At 52.8% G+C, this 21,075-nt stretch overlaps 1 protein-coding gene across 6 annotated transcripts in view; it reads left to right on the top strand.

The window, feature by feature from the left end:
* The window catches only part of LOC132821789 (lysyl oxidase homolog 3B-like), a 215,545-nt gene that overhangs the window by 54,782 nt on the left and 139,688 nt on the right, over positions 1 to 21,075 (top strand). For 4 of the 6 annotated variants that reach the window (XM_060834621.1, XM_060834977.1, XM_060834884.1 and 1 more), the window contains 5 exons: positions 6,093 to 6,443; positions 7,589 to 7,752; positions 11,180 to 11,391; positions 16,453 to 16,500; positions 20,243 to 20,441. In XM_060834621.1, the coding sequence (XP_060690604.1) occupies positions 6,093 to 6,443; positions 7,589 to 7,752; positions 11,180 to 11,391; positions 16,453 to 16,500; positions 20,243 to 20,441 (974 nt within the window). The remainder of the gene's footprint in view (positions 1 to 6,092; positions 6,444 to 7,588; positions 7,753 to 11,179; positions 11,392 to 16,452; positions 16,501 to 20,242; positions 20,442 to 21,075) is intronic. The other 2 variants (XM_060834797.1, XM_060835039.1) reach the window with 1 other exon arrangement.

Consider the following 21,075-nt stretch of genomic DNA (forward strand, 5'->3'; position numbering starts at 1 on the left):
CCAATTCACCTGACCCGCACATCTTTGGACTGTGGGAGGAAACCGGAGCACCCGGAGGAAACCCACGCAGACACGGGGAGAACGTGCAAACTCCACACAGTCAGTCGCCTGAGTCGGGAATTGAACCCGGGTCTCAGGCGCTGTGAGGCAGCAGTGCTAACCACTGTGCCACCGTGCCACATGTTAAAGATGTTAATAAGCCAGAGAGGGTTCAGAAAAGATTTATCAGGACGTTGCTAGGAATAGAGGCTTTGAGTTATAAAGAAAGGCTGAATAAGCTGGGGCTTTTTTTACTGGAGCAGAGGAAGCCGAGGACTGACCTCAGAGGTTTATAAAATCATAGGGGTGGGGGGGGCATAGTTAAGTTGAATAGTAAGGTTTTCAATAGGGTGGGGGGGGGGATTCAAAACTAGAGGGCATATTTTTAAGATGAGAGGGGAAAGATTGAAAAAGGATTCATTTTCACACAGAAAATGGTTTGTGTGTGGACTGAACATCCAGAGGAAGTGGTAGATGTGGGTGCAGTTAGAACATCTAAAAAACATTTGGGTAAGTACAATAAGGGGAAGGGTTTAGAGGGATATGGGGCAGGAGCAGGCAGGTGGGACTGGTTCAGTTTGGGAAGATGTTCAGCAGGGACGGGTTGGACTGAAGGGTCTGTGCTGTATGACTCTCCCTATCGCTAATACACTGAAGTCCAGGCAACATCCTGGTAAACTTCTTTTGCACCCTCTCCAAAGCCTCCACATCCTTCCTATAGTGTGGTAACACAACAGCACACAACTCAAACGTGGCCTCACTAAAGTCTTGTGAACTTTTGTAATCAGTGCCCTGATCTGCCTTCTTTCCCACTGTATCGACTGGGGTTGCAACTTTCTGTGAGCTATGGACTGGGATCCAAAGTTCACTCTGTATCTAAGTGCTCCAAAGAGTCTTGTTGTTTATTGTCTATTTTCTTCTTATGTATACATCACATTGTTCAGCACCATTTGCAACTCCTCAGATACTGAAACAGTCCATGTTCAACTGGACAATATCCAGGCCTGAGCTGACAAGTAGCAATTAACATTCACCCCCCACAAATGCCAGGTTATGACCATCGTCAATAAGCTAACCACCTTGACATTCAGTTGTGTTACCATCACTGAATCCCCCACTATCAACATCCTGGGGTTAACATTGACCAGAAACTCAAATAGACTTGCCACAGTGGCTACAAGAACAGGTCAGAGGCGAGGAATACTGCAGCAAGTTATTCACCTCCTGACTCCCCAAAGCCTGTTCACCATCTACAAGGCACAACTCAGGAGGGGGATGGAATACTCCCCATTTACCAGGATGGGTGCAGCTCCAACAACACTCAAGAAGCTCAACACCATCCAGGACACAGCAGCCCAGCACCACATCCACAAATATCCCCTCCCTCCACCACCAACGCTCAGTAACAGCAGTGTGTACTATCTATAAGATGCACTGCAGAAATTCACCAAAGATCCTCAGATAGTACCTTCCAAACCCACAACCACTTCTATCCAGAAGGACAAGGGCAGCAGGTACATGGGAACACCACCCCCTGCAGGTTCCCCTCCAAGACACTCCCCACTCTGACTTGGAAATATATCGCCGTTCCTTCACTGTCACTGGGTCAAAATCCTGGAATTCCATCCCGAAGGGCAATAGACAAGAGACAATAGGAGCAGGAGTAGGCCATTCTGCCCTTCGAGCCTGCACCGCCATTCAATATGATCATGGCCGATCATTCCTAATCAGTATCCTGTTCCTGCCTTATCTCCATAACCCTTGATTCCACTATCTTTGAGAGCTCTATCCAACTCTTTCTTAAACGAATCCAGAGACTGGGCCTCCACTGCCCTCTGGGGCAGAGCATTCCACACAGCCACCACTCTCTGGGTGAAGAAGTTTCTCCTCATCTCTGTCCTAAATGGTCTCCCCCGTATTTTTAAGCTGTGTCCTCTGGTTCGGCACTCACCCATCAGCGGAAATATGGTTCCTGCCTCCAGAGTGTCCAATCCTTTCATAATCTTATACGTCTCAGTCAGATCCCCTCTCAGTCTTCTAAACTCAAGGGTATACAAGCCCAGTCGCTTCAGTCTTTCAGCATAAGAAAGACTGAAGACTGAAGACATAAGAAATTCCCGCCATTCCAGGAATTGACCTCGTGAACCTACGCTGCACTCCCTCAATAGCCAGAATGTCTTTCCTCAAATTTGGAGACCAGAACTGCACACAGTACTCCAGGTGTGGTCTCACCAGGGCCCTGTACAGCTGCAGAAGAACCTCTTTGCTTCTATACTCAATCCCTCTTGTTATGAAGGCCAGCATGCTATTAGCCTTCTTCACTACCTGCTGTACCTGCATGCTTACCTTCATTGACTGGTGTACAAGAACACCCAGATCTCTCTGTACTGCCCCTTTACCTAAATTGGTTCCATTTAGGTAGTAATCTGCCTTCCTGTTCTTACCACCAAAGTGGATAACCATACATTTATCCACATTAAACTGCATCTGCCATGCATCTGACCACTCACCCAACCTGTCCAGGTCACCCTGTAATCTCCTAACATCCTCCTCACATTTCACCCTGCCACCCAGCTTTGTATCATCAGCAAATTTGCTGATGTTATTACTAATACCATTTTCTATACAATTAACATATATTGTAAAAAGCTGCGGTCCCAGCACTGATCCCTGCGGTACCTCACTGCCATTCCGAGATGGAGCCGTTTATCGCTACCCTTTGTTTCCTATCAGCCAACCAACTTTCAATCCAAGTTAATACTTTGCCCCCAATACCATGCGTCCTAATTTTACTCACTAACCTCCTATGTGGGACTTTATCAAAGGCTTTCTGAAAGTCCAGGTACACTACATCCATTGGATCTCCCTTGTCCATCTTCGGAGTTATATCCTCAAAAAATTCCAGAAGATTGGTCAAGCATGATTTCCCCTTCATAAATCCATGCTGACTCTGTCCTATCCTGTTACTACTATCCAGATGTGTCGTAATTTCATCCTTTATAATAGACTCCAGCATCTTTCCCACCACTGAGGTCAGACTAACTGGTCTATAATTTCCTGCTTTCTCTCTCGCTCCTTTCTTAAAAAGTAGCACAACATTAGCCACCCTCCAATCCACAGGAACTGATCCCGAATCTATCGAACTCTGGAAAATAATCACCAACGCATCCACGATTTCCCGAGCCACCTCCTTCAGTACCCTGGGATGTAGACCATCAGGGCCCAGGGACTTATCAACCTTCAGACCTAACAATCTCTCCAACACCAATTCCTGGCAAATATAAATTCCCTTCAGTTCAGATCCTTCAGCCACTGTTACCTCAGGGAGATTGCTTGTCTCTTCCCCAGTGAACACAGATCTGAAGTACCAATTCAATTCTTCTGCCATTTCTTTGTTCCCCGTAATATATTCTCCTGTTTCTGTCTTCAAGGGCCCAATTTTAGTCTTAACCATTTTTTTGCCTTTCACATACCTAAAAAAGCTTTTACTATCCTCCTTTATATTATTGGCCAGTTTACCTTTGTACCTCATTTTTCCTCTGCGTATTTCCTTCTTAGTAATCCATTGTTGTTCTTTAAAAGCTTCCCAGTCCTCTGTTTTCCCACTTATCTTTGCTATGTTATACTTTTTCTCTTTTATCTTTATATGTTTCTTAACTTCCCTCATCAGCCACGGCCGCCCATGCCTCCTCATAGGATCTTTCTTCCTTTTTGGAATGAACTGATCCTGCATCTTCTGCATTATACACAGAAATATCTGCCATTGTTCCTCCACTGTCATCCCTGCTAAGGTATTGCACCATTGAACTTTGGCCAGCTCCTCCCTCATTGCTCCATAGTTCCCTTTATTCAACAGAAATATTGTCACTTCCGACTGTACCCTCTCCCTCTCAATTTGCAGATTGAAGCTTATTGTATTATTGTCACTCCTTCCAAATGGCTCCTTCACTTTGAGGTCCCTGACCAATTCTGGTTCGATACACAATACCAGATCCAGAATTGCCTTCTCCCTGGTAGGCTCCAACACCAGCTGTTCTAAGAATCCATCTCGGAGGCACTCCACAAAGTCTCTTTCCTGAGGTCCAATACCACCCTGATTCTCCCAGTCTACCTGCATGTTAAAATCCCCATAACAACTGCAGTAACATCTTTGCGACAGGCCAATTTCAGCTCCTGCTTCAACTTACATCCGACATCCAGACTACTGTTTGGGGGCCTGTAGATAACTCCCAAGAGGGTCTTTCTACCCTTAGTATTTCTCAGCTCTACCCACACTGTCAGAGCCACAGCACATAGTTCAAGAAGGCAGCATAGCCCCACCAGCTATGCTCACATCCCATGAATAAATTTAAAAAGGAAACTCTTTCAGCATGTTTAGGCTAAAGATCACCTGATGAAGGAGCGTCGCTCCGAAAGTGAGTGTGCTTCCAATTAAACCTGTTGGACTATAACCTGGTGTTGTGTGATTTTTAACTTTCTACACCCCAGTCCAACACCGACATCTCCAAACCATAGGCTAAAGATTGGTAGGTTTCTGAATTACTACTGGGTACAGGGTTATGGAGATGGGGTTAGTAAAAGGCATTGATGTGGTTAATCCGTTGTGATCACACTGGATGGTAGGATGGGGGCTGATGGGCTGAATTGCTTGTTCCTGTGTTTGCGTGCTGCTTGTTAGATCTTGCTGAGCATCTCAGCTGTCATCTTTCTGACATTATGGCAGTAAGTCCAGATGAAGGATGCTTTGTTAGTTCCGAGGTCCATGAGGCAGTTCAGAGCTGGCGAAAGGTTCGATGGAAATGCAACTTCTTGTCTTCACGTTGTCCTTCCCCTTCCTGGGAAAGTGACAGGGTGGGAACATCACCGGGTCGCTACTCCGTCACCCCCAGCCTCGTGTTGTAATGGGCCATAGGTTCAAATCCCAGCTCACTCGACTGTGGGATTTAAATTCAGTTCATTAAAAATCTGGAATTGAGAACTAGTCATGTCCTTGAGGGATGGAAACCTGCCTGCTTTACCTGGTCTGGCCCAACATGTGACTCCAGACCCACTGTTTCATGGTCTTAATTGTTCCCTGAAATGGCTGAGGAAGCCATTCAGTTGGAGGGTAATTAATACTGGGGTAAAATACTGGCCCCAGTCAGTGATGTCTGGATACCACGAGAGAAGTTTTTAAAATGTTATACAACTCCTAACCAGCTTTGACCTGATATAACATTCATTAATTGCATATTTCTTTTCTCTCTCCTCACACTCTTGGCCCCTTCCCTTTATTCGTCATTTATTTCCACCTTCTGACCTCTGTCTTTCCCTTGTTCCTGACCCTGATCTCCTCATTTCACCTTCATTTCCCTCCCCTACCCTAACCCTCAATCCCCTGCACAATCCTTTCACTTCCTCCCCCCATGCCGAGGTGTCTCCCTTATGTGATCCCCGGTCGCTCTCCTCCTTCGCCTTGTTTTATTCCCCCTCCTGTTGCTCCCTCTGCACCCTCCTCCTCCTCGCGTCCTCCTGTTGCTCCCTCTGCACCCTCCTCCTCGCATCCTCCTGTTGCTCCCTCTGCACCCTCCTCCTCCTCGCGTCCTCCTGTTGCTCCCTCTGCACCCTCCTCCTCGCATCCTCCTGTTGCTCCCTCTGCACCCTCCTCCTCCTCGCGTCCTCCTGTTGCTCCCTCTGCACCCTCCTCCTCGCGTCCTCCTGTTGCTCCCTCTGCACCCTCCTCCTCCTCGCATCCTCCTGTTGCTCCCTCTGCACCCTCCTCCTCCTCGCGTCCTCCTGTTGCTCCCTCTGCACCCTCCTCCTCGCATCCTCCTGTTGCTCCCTCTGCACCCTCCTCCTCCTCGCATCCTCCTGTTGCTCCCTCTGCACCCTCCTCCTCCTCGCGTCCTCCTGTTGCTCCCTCTGCACCCTCCTCCTCCTCGCATCCTCCTGTTGCTCCCTCTGCACCCTCCTCCTCCTCGCATCCTCCTGTTGCTCCCTCTGCACCCTCCTCCTCCTTGCATCCTCCTGTTGCTCCCTCTGCACCCTCCTCCTCACGTCCTCCTGTTCCCCAGTTGTCACGCTGTTCCACCTCTCCCTGCCTAGACTCTCTCAGATGGCTGTGTCCACAGGGAGGAACAGGCCGGAGCTCAGTGGGAGACTGCTGCTTCTCGGGCTGTGGCTCCTGGCCGTCTCTGGGCAGCGGACCACGCCAGCGCCCCTCCAACGGGAGAAGGTGGGGGTCCGATTGTCGGGCTACCCCCGCAAGCACAACGAGGGCCGGGTGGAGGTGTCCTACGAGGGAGAGTGGGGGACCATCTGCGATGACGACTTCAAGCTGGACAATGCTGTGGTTCTGTGCCGGATGATGGGTTTCACCACGGCCGTGGGCTGGACACACAGTGCCAAGTACGGCAAAGGGACAGGTGAGAGCTGGCAGGGGCTGGAGGAAGCCGTGGTTACCCCCTCCCCTCAGCGTGCATGCTGTGGGATAACCAGAGCGAACTGACTGAATCATCTACAGCATGTCACTCCCTCCCAAAGAATCTCCCAGGCTAGAACAAGGCCATTCAGCCCATCACGCCAGTGCCAGCTCTCGAAAAGAATTAGTTCTCCTTCAGTGTCAACCTCCAAACCCGTGACCACTTCCATCTCGAAGGACATGGGGGAGTAGCAGATAGATGGAAACACCAGCCCCTGCAGGTTCCCACCCACCATCCTGATGTGGAAATACATCGCTGTTTCTTCACTGTCACTGGGTCAAAATCCTGGAATTCCCTCCCTAAGGGCATTGTGGGTCAACCCACAGCACATGGACTGCAGTGGTTAGACTATAACACTGAGAAATAGAAACAGGAGTGGGCCATTTGGCCCATCGAGTCGGCTCCACCAGTCTATAGGATCACAGCTGATCCAATGTTCAACCCTCAGAGAGAAGAGTTTCCTCCTGACCCCCTTTATTCTGAGATGATGCCTCTGGTCCTAGACTCTCCCATGAGGGGGAAACATCCTCTCAGTGTTTACCCTGTGAAGCCCCTTGAAGAATCCTCGGTGTTTCAATGACACCACCTCTCATTCTTTCTAATCCCAGGCCCATTTTGCACAGGCACACCTGATAGGGCAGTGCATTCACCCCCAAGAGTCAGTCCATTTAGTGTTCCCGATCCTGGGGATGGTCCAATGAGTCCCACAGTTCCTGCAGATACCACCATTTTGAATATTTGTCCAGTTCCATTCCAGCAGAACATTCCAGATAAAGGCGCAGAAAGAAGTTGGGCTAAGTGCTGGCCATTGGGACGCAGTGGGCCAAAGGGTCTCTTTCTGTGTTGTGAAGGGGGAAAAAGCCCAATGGCTGTAAATTCTCCACATCTCTCCTCAGGGTCTGTTGCCAATGGCTTTAAAACTGTGACCTCTGACCCTCTAGCTATTGGAAGCTGTTTTGCTGGAGCCATTCCAGTAACTCGATCATGTACCCCTCCGTCTGGGGGAGCTATTCGACCGTGGCAGGAGGGTTAGGGGTGGGGATTGCAGATTACACACTCACAAAATGATCTTACCCGTTGCGTTCCAGGGAGGGTGTGGCTGGATAACCTGGATTGTCGTGGGACAGAGAAGGACGTCTCGGAGTGCAAATCCCTGGGGTGGGGGCAGACTGACTGCACACACGAGGAGGACGCTGGAGTCATCTGCAAGGATGAGCGCATCCCCGGATTTGTAGACTCGAACATCATCTCGGTAATGAAGCCAGGCGATTGAACATGGCCGCCGCATTGTTGCTCAGGGAAGGGGTGTGTGGGCCCACTGCCCACCGACACCTCATTGGCCTCGTGAGGTGGAGGGATCGGTGTTGGGACTGGGGTGGACAAAGTCAGAAGTCACATGACGAGTTACTTCACCTGATGATGAAGGGGCTGTGCTCCGAAAACGTTGTGATTTCAGAGAAACCTGTTGGACGATAACCTGGTGTCATGTGACCTCTGACTTCTTAAAAGTGAAAGGCGGGAGGAGAGCTTTATAAAATTATGAGGAGCATGGATAGGATAAATAGGCAAAGTCTTTTCCCTGGGGTCGGGGAGTCCAGAACTAGAGGGCATAGGTTTAGGGTGAGAGGGGAAAGATATAAAAGAGACCTAAGGGGTATCTTTTTCACACAGAGGGTGGTACGTGTATGGAATGAGCTGCCAGAGGAAGTGGTGGAGGCTGGTACAATTGCAACATTTAAGAGGCATTTGGATGGGTATATGAGTAGGAAGGGTTTGGAGGGATATGGCCCGGGTGCTGGCAGGCGGGACTAGATTGGGTTAGGATATCTGGTCGGCGTGGATGGGTTGGACCGAAGGGTCTGTTTCCGTGCTGTACATCTCTATGACTCAATGATTAGAGGTAAACTAAATCACCCAGAGGGTGATGGGGGTCTGGGGTGCACTGCCTGGGAGAAGCTCAAAGATTGTGGGGGCACTTGGCTCTTCCTATGATGCTTTGAGCTCCTTGTGGTAATGCCCCTCCCCACCCCCATCCCACCGGTGGGGCGCAGTGCCAGATATTGTTTGGAAGGACTCCCATGAAACACTATATAAATGCAGGGTCATAGAGTCATAGAGACGTACAGCATGGAAACAGACCGTTTGGTCTAACCCGACCATGCCGACCAGATATCCCAACCCAATCTAGTCCCACCTGCCAGCACCCGGCTCATATCTATTCATATACCCATCCAGATGCCTCTTAAATGTTGCAATTGTACCAGCCTCCACCACATCCTTTGGCAGCTCATTCCATACATGTACCACGCTCTGTGTGAAAACGTTGCCCCTTAGGTCTCTTTTATATCTTTCCCCTCTCACCCTAAACCTATACCCTCTAGTTCTGGACTCCCCCACCCCAGGGAAAAGACTTTGTCTATTTATCCTATCCAAGCCTTCCATAATTTTGTAAACCTCTATAAGGTCACCCCTCAGCCTCCGACGCTCCAGGGAAAACAGCCCCAGCCTGTTCAGCCTCTCCCTGTAGCTTAAATCCTCCAACCCTGGCAACATCCTTGTAAATCTTTTCTGAACCCTTTCAAGTTTCACAACATCCTTCCAATAGGAAGGAGACCAGAATTGCACGCAATATTCCAACAGTGGCCTAACCAATGTCCTGTACAGCTGCAACATGACCTCCAAACTCCCGTATTCAATACTCTGACCAATAAAGGAAAGCATACCAAACGCCTTCTTCACTATCCTATCTACCTGTGACTCCACTTTCAAGGAGCTATGAACCTGCACTCCAAGGTCTCTTTGTTCAGCAACACTCCCTAGGACCTTACCATTAAGTGAAAAGTTCTGCTAAGATTTGTTTCCCAAAATGCAGCACCTCGCATTTATCTGAATTCAACTCCATCTGCCACTTCTCAGCCCATTGGCCCATCTGGTCCAGATCCTGTTGTAGTCTGAGGTAACCCTCTTCACTGTCCACTATACCTCGAATTTTAGTGTCATCTACAGACTTACTAACTGTACCTCTTATGCTCGCATCCAAATCATTATGTAAGTGACAAAAAGTAGAGAGCCCAGCACCGATCCTTGTGGCACTCCACTGGTCACAGGCCTCCAGTCTGAAAAACAATCCTCCACCACCACCCTCTGTCTTCTACCTTTGAGCCAGTTCTGTATCCAAATGGCTAGTTCTCCCTGTATTCCATGAGATCTAACCTTGCTAATCAGTCTCCCATGGGGAACCTTGTCGAACACCTTACTGAAGTCCATATAGATCACATCTACTGCTCTGCCCTCATCAATCTTCTTTGTTACTTCTTCAAAAAACTCAATCAAGGGTGTTGTTATTGAACAACTGTTCCCTCTCGGGTTTGTCCCTGACATGTGGGGATGAGCACTGTTTGTCAGTTGTACAGTGAGCAGTGCAGTACAGAGATGATATGGCTGTTGAGAGACTAAGTACCATTCCAAGGTTGACGCTGACCAGCCGTTACTGTGGCTAGGGGCTGAATTTATAATTTGGGATTGTCTTTTCCAGGAACCCATATGGAATCACTTCAGTGGATTCAGGAGCTGAGGAATGTGAATGCTCCCACACAGCACGGATGGAACATTACATTCCTTTTGACTGCAGTCACTGCTGTCTCCTCAGTGATCCTATACTCTCCCTGCTCACTGAGAAAGTGGGAGTGCAGTTTCCCAGCTGTGCAGAGAGAAAGGAGACTGACACCTAGCCCTCCCTCCCTCCCTCCCTCCGTCTGTCCCTCACATTGACAGCAGTTGGACTGGCTGCTTCCACGGTTCAGAGTTCACCACATACATCAGGGACACGAACCACCCTTAGCTGAAGCTCCCAGGACAATGACTGGGGGCCTTCTGGATTTTAACATCGAGATGTTTGTTCATGCACTGTCTGGTCACAAGCAAACTGCAATCCCCCTCCCAGAGCCACCCCGTGTCCACACTCCCCCCCCCATCACACATTCTACACCCACTTAATCCCCCTCCCACAGCCCAGTGTCCACACTCCCCCCATCACACACTCTACACCCATTTAATCCCCCTCCCACAGCCCCCCCGTGTCCACACTCCCCCCATCACACACTCTACACCCATTTAATCCCCCTCCCACAGCCCCCCGTGTCCACACTCCCCCCATCACACACTCTACACCCATTTAATCCCCCTCCCACAGCCCCCCGTGTCCACACACCCCCCATCACACACTCTACACCCATTTAATCCCCCTCCCACAGCCCCCCATGTCCACACTCCCCCCCATCACACACTCTACACCCATTTAATCCCCCTCCCACAGCCCCCCGTGTCCACACTCCCCCCCATCACACACTCTACACCCATTTAATCCCCCTCCCACAGCCCCCCGTGTCCACACTCCCCCCATCACACACTCTACACCCATTTAATCCCCCTCCCACAGCCCCATGTCCACACTCCCCGCCATCACACACTCTACACCCATTTATTCCCCCTCCCACAGCCCCTGCACCCCGTGCCCATGTATTTAAGTGAACGTTTGAACTGTGATAACATTGGGCTGTGAGGCCAGTGCAGTCAGGTGACCCTAGTGTCACTTATCATTGCCAGTACAGAGCCACCGGGCCGAAGGGCCTGGTCTGCTTCTACGATGTTAATTCGAGGGTTCTCCTGATTGCTGACAGGTGCAGAGTGAGCAGATTGAGGAGGTGCGCCTGAGACCAGCTGTACCCAACGCCAGGCAGCGCCTGCCAGTCACTGAGGGCTTTGTGGAGGTCCAGTACAAAGGCCAGTGGGAGCAGGTCTGTGACAATGGCTGGATCTACAAGAACAGCCGAGTGGTCTGCGGAATGCTGGGATTCCCCGCTGAGAGGAGGACCAACAAGAGATTCTACAAGTAGGTCAAAGCTGGAAATGGGTGGTGGAGAGCGGGGGTGAGGGGGACATGTAACTGGGGGGGGGGGCAGGGAGGTGTGAGGGAACCTTAGGCTGGAGAGCATGGAGTGGGGAAGAGGATGGGGAGGTGTAGTTTGGTTTGGGACAGGGCGGTATTTGCGGGGGGGGGGGGGCGTTGGTGTGGGAGAGGATGGGATGTGGTGGTGTTAGTGTGGGAGGGGGAGGGGCTGAGGAGGGCGTTTTGGGTGGGGGGGGGGGCATTGGGCGTGAGGACTGGCTTTTTAAAGAATCCTAACTTCCTATTGGAGAGGTTTGGATAGAGTCAGCGTGGGTTTACAAAAGAGAAAAATACGTTCCACAAATCGACAACAATTCCCCGAGGATGTAACGATTTGCGGGGGGGGAAGGAGTGGATGTGGTTTATCTGGACTTTCAAAAGCTTTTGACAAAGTCCCACATAAGAGCTTAGCACATTAAATAAACAAGAATAAGATACAGGGTGTTACTGAGACAGATCGAGGGCTGGTTGGCAGATAGGAAACAAAGAGCAGGAATAAACAGATCTTCTGTCTGAGTGGAAGGCGGTGGATGGTGGGGTAACACAGGGCTCAGTGCCTTGGACTCCAGATATTCACTGAATATATTAATGATATAGTGGGGGGAAATTAATGTAATATCTCCAAGTTTGCAGATGACGCAAAGCTGGTGAGCTGTGAGGAGGATACAGTGAGGTTTACACAGGCTGAGCAAACACACAGCAGATACAGTAAAACACAAATAAATATGCGGTTCCTTAATGTTAGCTGCAAAGCCAGACTATTATCTGAAGAGTGATCGATTGAGAGAAGGGGAGGTGCACTGGGAGCTGGGTGACCCTGTACACCAGTTGCTGAGAGTAAACGTGCAGGTGCAGCAGGTGATGAAGGAGGGAAATGGTACAGCTGCAAATGTGTTGCTGGTCAAAGCACAGCAGGTTAGGCAGCATCTCAGGAATAGAGAAATGGTACGTTGGCCGCGATAGAGAGAGAATTGGAATACAGGAACAATCCGACAGGACCTGAGTGAGACCACAGCTGGAGTATTGTGTGCAGTTTAGTCTCTTTATCTGGGGATGGATGTTCTGGTTCAGGAGGACGTGCTGTCAAGGTTTCCCAGGCTTGGATCCTAAGATGGCAGGGCGGACTGTGCTGGGAGTATCTGGATTGGTTAGGACGATATTCAGAGTTTAGGAAAAGGAGGGATAGGATCTCATTAAAAAAGCTATAAAATTCTACCAGGACTAGACAGGGTAAATGCAGGAAAGATAATCCCGATGTCCAGGCAGTCCAGGGTCACAGTCTGAGGACACTAGCATTCAGTAATGAGAGCTTATCCAATCTCGTTACTGTTATTTTCTGTTTGCTGTGAGCTAATTGCTCCCTTAGCCAATGCACCAAGTGCAGCAATGTACTAATTAGGAACACAGTCAGACCTCTGGGTCCCTCAAACCTGTGCTGCCATTCAGTAAGTTCTGTGGCATCAACCCCAAATTACTCCTTGCCCCCCCGCCCCACCTCCCTTGCTCATTAATCGTCTGTCTCCCTCGGCCTTCAAAATAATCCTATGGTCTGTTTCCCCAGACTAGTGAGAGAGTTCCCCAGACCAGTGTCCCACCAAGAGGAGAAATCTCCTCACCTCTGTCTGAAAGAGAAACCCAACACTTTAAAACTCTGGCCCTTAGCTCTCATCTGCTCTCCATGGGGAACACTCTCTCAGCATTCACCCTGTCAAAGTTCACCCTACCTTCAGTGGAGCTTCAGTGAGATCACCTCTCAATCTTCACTGGATCTTTTTAGCTCTATTTCTATCACCCAATTGCTCTCACTGTCTCATGCACTAATTCCCCCCATTTCTGTCTCCATGTTTGTCCATCTCTCTCTCTAGGGTGTATTTCCCACTTACTTGACCTCTCTCTCTCTCTCCCTTTTTCTCACGCTCTGTCTATCCCTCTCTCACCCTCAGGTTTCCCCACATCAGCCATCATTCTCACTTCCTCCCAGTCTGTCTGGCTGCTCATTCTAGTTTTCCTCTCAGTCGCTGTCTGTCCTCCATTCATTGCTACGTCCTCTCTTTATCTTGGCAGCGGTCTTTCTCTTTTCCTCACTCCATCTCTCTCTCTCTCTCCCGCCTGCTCCATGCATCGAGACACGTTCTTGTGTCCTTTCAACCTTCAGCAGAATGCTGGCAATCCGACAGAGCTCTGAGACAGACCAGCTCAATAACAACCCACAGATCCTGTGTGCGTTGGCAGGGGATCAAGGAAAATGGAGTGGAGTATCTGGATTCTTTCTGAGAGTAACTGGGTTTCTGCTCCCTCGGTGTCCCCTCACTCTGAATGGGTAATGTTCTCAGTCTGAAAGCTGTGAACTCAGCCCCATGATTCTGTCCTGGGCCCAGGACCCTACCAGACTCAGCTCTGACGGCTTCCACAGTCCCAGGGGCTAGTGGGCACACACTGTGGGTGGGTGAAGCACTCATAGGTCTGAGGGGTACGCGACGCTCTATCTGGACTGAATGAAGTGCTGGCTCTCTAAATCCCCAGCCTGGGAGCTGCCAATACCCCTGGGGGTGCCCTGGGTGATGGAGGGGAGCTGGATGAGACACTGCCTCCTCAGTTTCAGTGACCTGGCCAGACCTGAAGCCTCAGCCCTCACTTTCTCTCTGCTAAGTTGCTATTCTGGGGAGGCATCCTCACACACTGTCCCTAGCTGCTGTCTGTTCAATGTGGAGCTTCCTCGAGTGCACACCCACACTCTCGCTCTCGGTGCATGCCGTCAAATTGAGATTAAACTGAGTTTCCTGACCCTCAGGCGGTACATACTTGCCCATTGTTACTCAGGGATAAGGGCTGATCCTTCCACTTCTGATAACCAACACCAAAACACCCAGAGAGGATAACCTAGCCCCATAATCTGTTTAAAATAAAAAGGGCGATAAGCTACAACTCACCATCCCCCCACATCCCCAAATCTGTGATAAAGGACTGGTTAAATGAAATAAATCCTTGCACTCACTCTATATTCAACAAGTAATCATTTATTTATCTAATTCCAACAGTGAACACATTAACAGAACCACCAACACACTAAACAATTCTCCACTAACCACTAACTATTCCCCAATAAAACAAAATTCTAATGGTATGCTGTTTCAGTTAATTAAAGAGATATAATTAGGTGCATTAGTCAGAGGGAAATGGGCCTGGGTGGGTTACTCTTCAGAGGGTCAGTGTGGACTGCCCCCTGCCCAACACTCTGACAGTACACCCCAGACCCTAACCCCTCGAGTGAACCTGCCCCCTGCCCAACACTCTGACAGTACACCCCAGACCCTAACCCCTCGAGTGAACCTGCCCCCTCCCCAACACTCTGACAGTACACTCCAGACCCTAACCCCTCGAGTGAACCTGCCCCCCCACACACTCTGACAGTACACCCCAGACCCTAACCCCTCGAGTGAACCTGCCCCCTGCCCAACACTCTGACAGTACACCCTAGACCCTAACCCCTCGAGTGAACCTGCCCCCCCCACACACTCTGACAGTACACCCTAGACCCTAACCCCTCGAGTGAACCTGCCCCCTGCCCAACACTCTGACAGTACACTCCAGACCCTAACCCCTCGGGTGAACCTGCCCCCTCACACCCTGTCATACCCTGACCCCTCACTGCATGAAAACATTTTCCTTCGTGTTGCTGTTGCTGTGTTTTGCTCCTTACCTTAACCGTGTGCCTTGTTATTTGTGACCCTTTCACAAATGGAAACAGTTTCTCCCTGTTTCCTCTGTCCCAGGTTTTGAAAACCTCGATCAAATCAATGTATTATTCTCCCAAGGAGAGCAGATTGACCTTTCCAACCTGTCTTTGGAATGGAGGAATGCCATCCCTGGAATTATTCTTACGGATGATTTATGTTTGAATCCTCATGGCTTCACTTCATTGCCTGGATGTGGTGTCCAATCGTCGATTCTCCATTTGGGAGTACAATAATCTGTTTGGGAGTGAAGCAGTGTTTTACTCACTCCTCTTGGATTAAGGAGTTGTATTCGAGGTGAAATGGTTCTCTCTGTGCAGATCTTGCCAAACCTTTAGAGAATGATAGAATCGTAAAGTCATCCAGCTCAGAAACAGACCCATTGGTCCAACCAGTCCACACTGATCACGTCAAGATCAGAGTGGTGCTGGAAAAGCACAGCAGGTCAGGCAGCATCCAAGGAGCAGGAGAATCGACCTTTCCGGCAAAAGCCCTTCATCATCAACACTGACCATGTTCCCACACGAGACAGGTCCCACTGCCCATTTCGCTCCAAACCTGGGAGTGGGGTTGGGGGTGAGGTTGGGATGGGGGTGGGGGTGAGGGTGGGGCTGGGGATGGGGTTAGGGGTGAGGTTGGGATGGGGGTTGGGGTCAGGGTGGGGCTGGGGGTAGGGGTGAGGGTGGGCTGGGAGTGGGTTGGGGGTGAGGTTAGGGTGGGGGTGGGGGTGAGGTTGGGATGGGGGTGGGGTTGGGGGTGGGGGTGAGGGTGGGTCTGGGAATGGGGCTAGGGGTGAGGTTGGGATGGGGTGGGGGTGAGGGTGAGGCTGGGGCTTTAGATGGGGTGGGGGTGGGGTTGGGGGTGGGGTGAGGTGGGGCTGGGGATGGGGTTGGGGGTGAAGTTGGGATGGGGTTGGGGTGGGGCTGGGGGTGGGGGTGGGGTTGAGGGTGGGGCTGGGGATGGGGGTGGGGGTGGGGATGGTGATGGGGCTGGGTGTGAGCTTGGGGGTGAGCTTGGGATGGGGTGGGGCTGGGGGCGAGATTGGGGGGTGGGGGTGAGCGTGAGGTTGGGATTGGGTTGGGGGTGGGGTTGGTATTGGGGTGGGGTGTGGGTTGGGGGTGAGGTTGGGATGGGGTTGGGGTGGGGCTGGGGGTGGGGGTGAGGGTGGGGCTGGGGATGGGGGTGGGGGTGAGGGTGGGGTGTGGGCTGGGGGGTGATGTGGCCCTGATCTCTCTCTGCGATGCCTGTACTGTGCCCTCTCTCCCTGTAGGAGTTTAAGGAGGCGCCGGGCGAAAAGAGGCAGGAGCTCCCCCCCAAGGTAACAGGGGGCAAGGTGTAGAATGGTCACATTCTCACACTTCCCCATCTCGGACCCCTGACTCCCAACACACCTCCCACCCACCCCCAACACACCACCTCCCACCCACCCCCAACACACCACCTCCCACCCACCCCCAACACACCACCAACACACCACCTCCCACCCACCCCCAACACAGCACCTCTCCCCAACCCCCAACACACCTCCCACCAACCCCCAACACACCACCTCTCCCCAACCCCCAACACACCACCTCCCACCCACCCCCAACACACCACCTCCCACCCACCCCCAACACAGCACCTCTCCCCAACCCCCAACACACCTCCCACCAACCCCCAACACACCACCTCTCCCCAACCCCCAACACACCACTTCCCACCCACCCCCAACACACCACCTCCCCCCCAACCCCCAACACACCACCTCCCCCCCAACCCCCAACACACCTCCCACCCACCCCCAACACACCACCTCCCCAACCCCCAACACACCTCTCCCCAACCCCCAACACACCACTTCCCACCCACCCCCAACACACCACCTCCCCCCCAACCCCCAACACACCTCCCACCCACCCCCAACACACCACCTCCCCAACCCCCAACACACCACCTCCCCCCCAACCCCCAACACACCACCTCCCCCCAACCCCCAACACACTACCTTCCCCCAACCCCCAACACACCACCTCCCCCCAACCCACAACACACCTCCCACCCACCCCCAACACACCACCTCTCCCCAACCCCCAACACATCACCTCCCCCCCAACCTCCAACACACCACCTCCCCCCAACCTCCAACACACCACCTCCCCCCAACCCCCAACACACCACCTCCCCCAACCTCCAACACACCACCTCTCCCCAACCCCCAACACACCACCTCCCCCCCAACCCCAACACACCTCCCCCCAACCCCCAACACACCACCTCCCCCCAACCCCCAACACACCACCTCCCCCCAACCCCCAACACACCACCTCCCCCCCAACCCCCAGCACACCCCCTCCCCCCAACCCCCAACACACCACCTCCCCCCAACCCCCAACACACCACCTTCCCCCAACCCCCAACACACCACCTCCCCCCAACCTCCAACACACCACCTCCCCCAACCCCCAACACACCACCTCCCCCAACCTCCAACACACCACCTCCCCCAACCCCCAACACACCACCTCCCCCAACCTCCAACACACCACCTCTCCCCAACCCCCAACACACCACCTCCCCCCAACCCCCAACACACCTCCCCCCAACCCCCAACACACCACCTCCCCCAACCTCCAACACACCACCTCTCCCCAACCCCCAACACACCACCTCCCCCCAACCCCCAACACACCTCCCCCCAACCCCCAACACACCACCTCCCCCAACCTCCAACACACCACCTCCCCCCAACCTCCAACACACCACCTCCCCCAACCTCCAACACACCACCTCCCCCAACCTCCAACACACCACCCCCCCAACCTCCAACACACCACCTTCCCCCAACCCGCAACACACCCCCTCCCCCCAACCCCCAACACACACCACCTCCCCCCAACCCCCAACACACCACCTTCCCCCAACCCCCAACACACCACCTCCCCCCAACCCCCTCCCCCCTTCAGATGCCCAATCCACCACTTCTCCTCTCCCTTCCCACAAATCCACCTTCCCCCTTCCCCCAACCCGCCAATTCACCCTTTTCCCCAACGCACTACCTCCCCGCCAAGACCTCCATCCCACCACCTCCCCCTCCCTTTCCCGCACCCAATACCTACCCCCAGACCTCAACTTGCCACCTCCCCCTCCCTTACACCAAACCACCAGCTACCACCCCCGACCCCCAACCCACCACTTGCACATCTGACCCTCAATTCACCACCTCCCCCCAGAACCCCAAACCACCACGTCCCCCCACACTGACCCCAAACCCATCAACACCCTCCCCAACCCGCAAGCCCGCTCACTGTGCCCCCACCCCCACCAATCCCAGTTCAAACCCCCAAACAAGCCCAGCCCCTCCCCATCCTACCTGCCCCTCCACACCCTGCCCCACCACTCTCATCCTCTCTGGCAGCATTCTCACCTCCCCCTCAGCTGGAAACGTCTGAGCTCTGTAACGTGAGAATGTTTCAGGAACCGAGCTGAGACTAATCGGTAAAATAATTACTCTCACATCAGACAGTCACAGCATCCTGTTAACATTGGGATAAGGTATTAGCAGCTTCACCCTGTCTCTAACCCCGTGCTGTCCCTGTCCTGGGAGTGTTTGATGGGGACAGTGTAGAGGGAGCTTTACCCTGTCTCTAACCCCGTGCTGTCCCTGTCCTGGGAGTGTTTGATGGGGACAGTGTAGAGGGAGCTTTACTCTGTATCTAACCCCGTGCTGTCCCTGTCCTGGGAGTGTTTGATGGGGACAGTGTAGAGGGAGCTTTACCCTGTCTCTAACCCCGTGCTGTCCCTGTCCTGGGAGTGTTTGATGGGGACAGTGTAGAGGGAGCTTTACCCTGTCTCTAACCCCGTGCTGTCCCTGTCCTGGGAGTGTTTGATGGGGACAGTGTAGAGGGAGCTTTACCCTGTATCTAACCCCGTGCTGTCCCTGCCCTGGGAGTGTTTGATGGGGACAGTGTAGAGGGAGCTTTACCCTGTATCTAACCCCGTGCTGTCCCTGTCCTGGGAGTGTTTGATGGGGACAGTGTAGAGGGAGCTTTACCCTGTATCTAACCCCGTGCTGTCCCTGTCCTGGGAGTGTTTGAGAAACAGAAACCCTGTGAATCAGGAACTGTCACAGAAGTTATTGGAAAAGCTCGGCAGGTCAGGAAGCCTCTGTGATTGGAAATCTGAGTTAATGTTTGGGTCTGGGGTCCCTTCCTCCGAATCCTTCCCCAGTTCTATCGAAGGGGCACTGGACTCTGAAACGTTAACTCTGATTTCTTTTCCCAGATGCTGCCAGACGTGCTGAGTTTTCCCAGCAGCTCTGTGTTTGCCCCGGCCTCGAGTCTGTGCTCCAGCTGGTGGGAGTGGGGTTTGTTGGAAGTATGGAATGTGAAGCTGTGAGCCTCTCACAGTGAGCATGAAACTGTTAAAGCCCTCTGGGTCCATTCATGCCCGTTCCTGTGGTAAATCTGCTGTCCTGCCCTCCCCACACCTGGTCTACTAGTGACTGCAGACCCACAGCAATGTGCTTGGGGGTCTCTCATTGCCCCCTGGGCATTCAGGGATGTATCATAAAGGCAGGCCCAGCCAGTGAGAGACACATTACAGTAACCCAGCCATCACTATACCCCCGAGGTACACGGTATGGAGCCGGACTGGTTCCACAGGAAGGTCAGACAGACATTAACCCCTGTCTCTCTCTCTCTCTCTCTCTTTCTCTCTCTGTCACTCTCTTGCCCCTTCCCCCTCTGTCTCTCTCACTCTCTATTCACCCCCGCTTTATCACTCACTATCCCCCTCCCTCTCTCTCTCCCCCTCCCTCTCTCTCTCCCCCTCCCTCTCTCTCTCCCCCTCCCTCTCCCCCTCCCTCCCTCTCTCTCCCTCTCTCTGTCTCTCTCCCCCTCCCTCACTCACTCCCTCCATCTCTCTCCCTCTGTCTCACCCTCTCCCTCTCTCCCCCTCTCTCTCTCTCCTTCCCTCTCTTTCCCCCTCTCTCTCCCCCATCCCTCTCTCTCCCCCTCCCCCTCTCTCTCTGTCTCTTCCCCCTCCCTCTCTCTCTCCCTCTCCCCCCCCCCCCCTCTCAGGATGGTGTCCGGGCGCCATGTGCCGCGTTACCGGGTGCACTCTGTGGTGTGCCTGGGCATGGAGACACACTTCTCCCTGTGCCAGTTTGAGCTGGTGAAGGGGAACAGCAGCAGGCAGTGCCCAGGAGGTAGCCCTGCCGCCGTCAGCTGTGTCCCAGGGCCCATGTTCAGTAAAGGCCGCAGGAGGAAGCAGCCCGAGGTGAGGGGGACCGGGAGGGGGGAGGGGAGGGGGGGGTGGGGGAGAGACGGGGAGAGGGGGACGGGGATAGGGGAGGGGGAGAGACGGGGAGGGGAGGAGAAGGGTGGGGTAGGGGCAGAGATGGGGGAGGGGGATGGGGAAAGGGGAGGGGGAGGGGAGAGATGTGGAGATACAGGGGAGTGGGGAGAGGGAGGGAGACGGGGAGGAGGGTAGACAGGGGAGAGGGGAGGGGGTAGAGGGAGATGGGGTGGGGGGGAAGGGGTAGGTGAGGGAGGGGATAGCTGGGGAGGGGAGAGATGGTGAGAGGCAGGGAGGGGATGGGGAGAGGGGGTAGGGAGGGTGGTGCAGTGATCTGGGGCCACATGATGAGGCATCCTGAGGTGAGAGACCCTCAGTCCAACCAGTGCATGTGGACCATGTTCCCAAACTACACTAACCCAATCCCTCCTGCCTGCTCCTGGCTCTGATCTCTCTAAACATTTCCTATTCATAAACAGATCCAAATGTATTTTCAACATTGGAATTTTGCCCATATCCAGCACTTCCTCGGGAAGTCCATTCCACATGTGAACCACCCTGTGTGTAAAACATTTACCCCTCATGTCTTTTTTAAATCCCTCTCTGCGCACCTTAA

This window comes from Hemiscyllium ocellatum, chromosome 1, assembly GCF_020745735.1.
Source record: "Hemiscyllium ocellatum isolate sHemOce1 chromosome 1, sHemOce1.pat.X.cur, whole genome shotgun sequence".
Classification (NCBI taxonomy): domain Eukaryota; kingdom Metazoa; phylum Chordata; class Chondrichthyes; order Orectolobiformes; family Hemiscylliidae; genus Hemiscyllium; species Hemiscyllium ocellatum.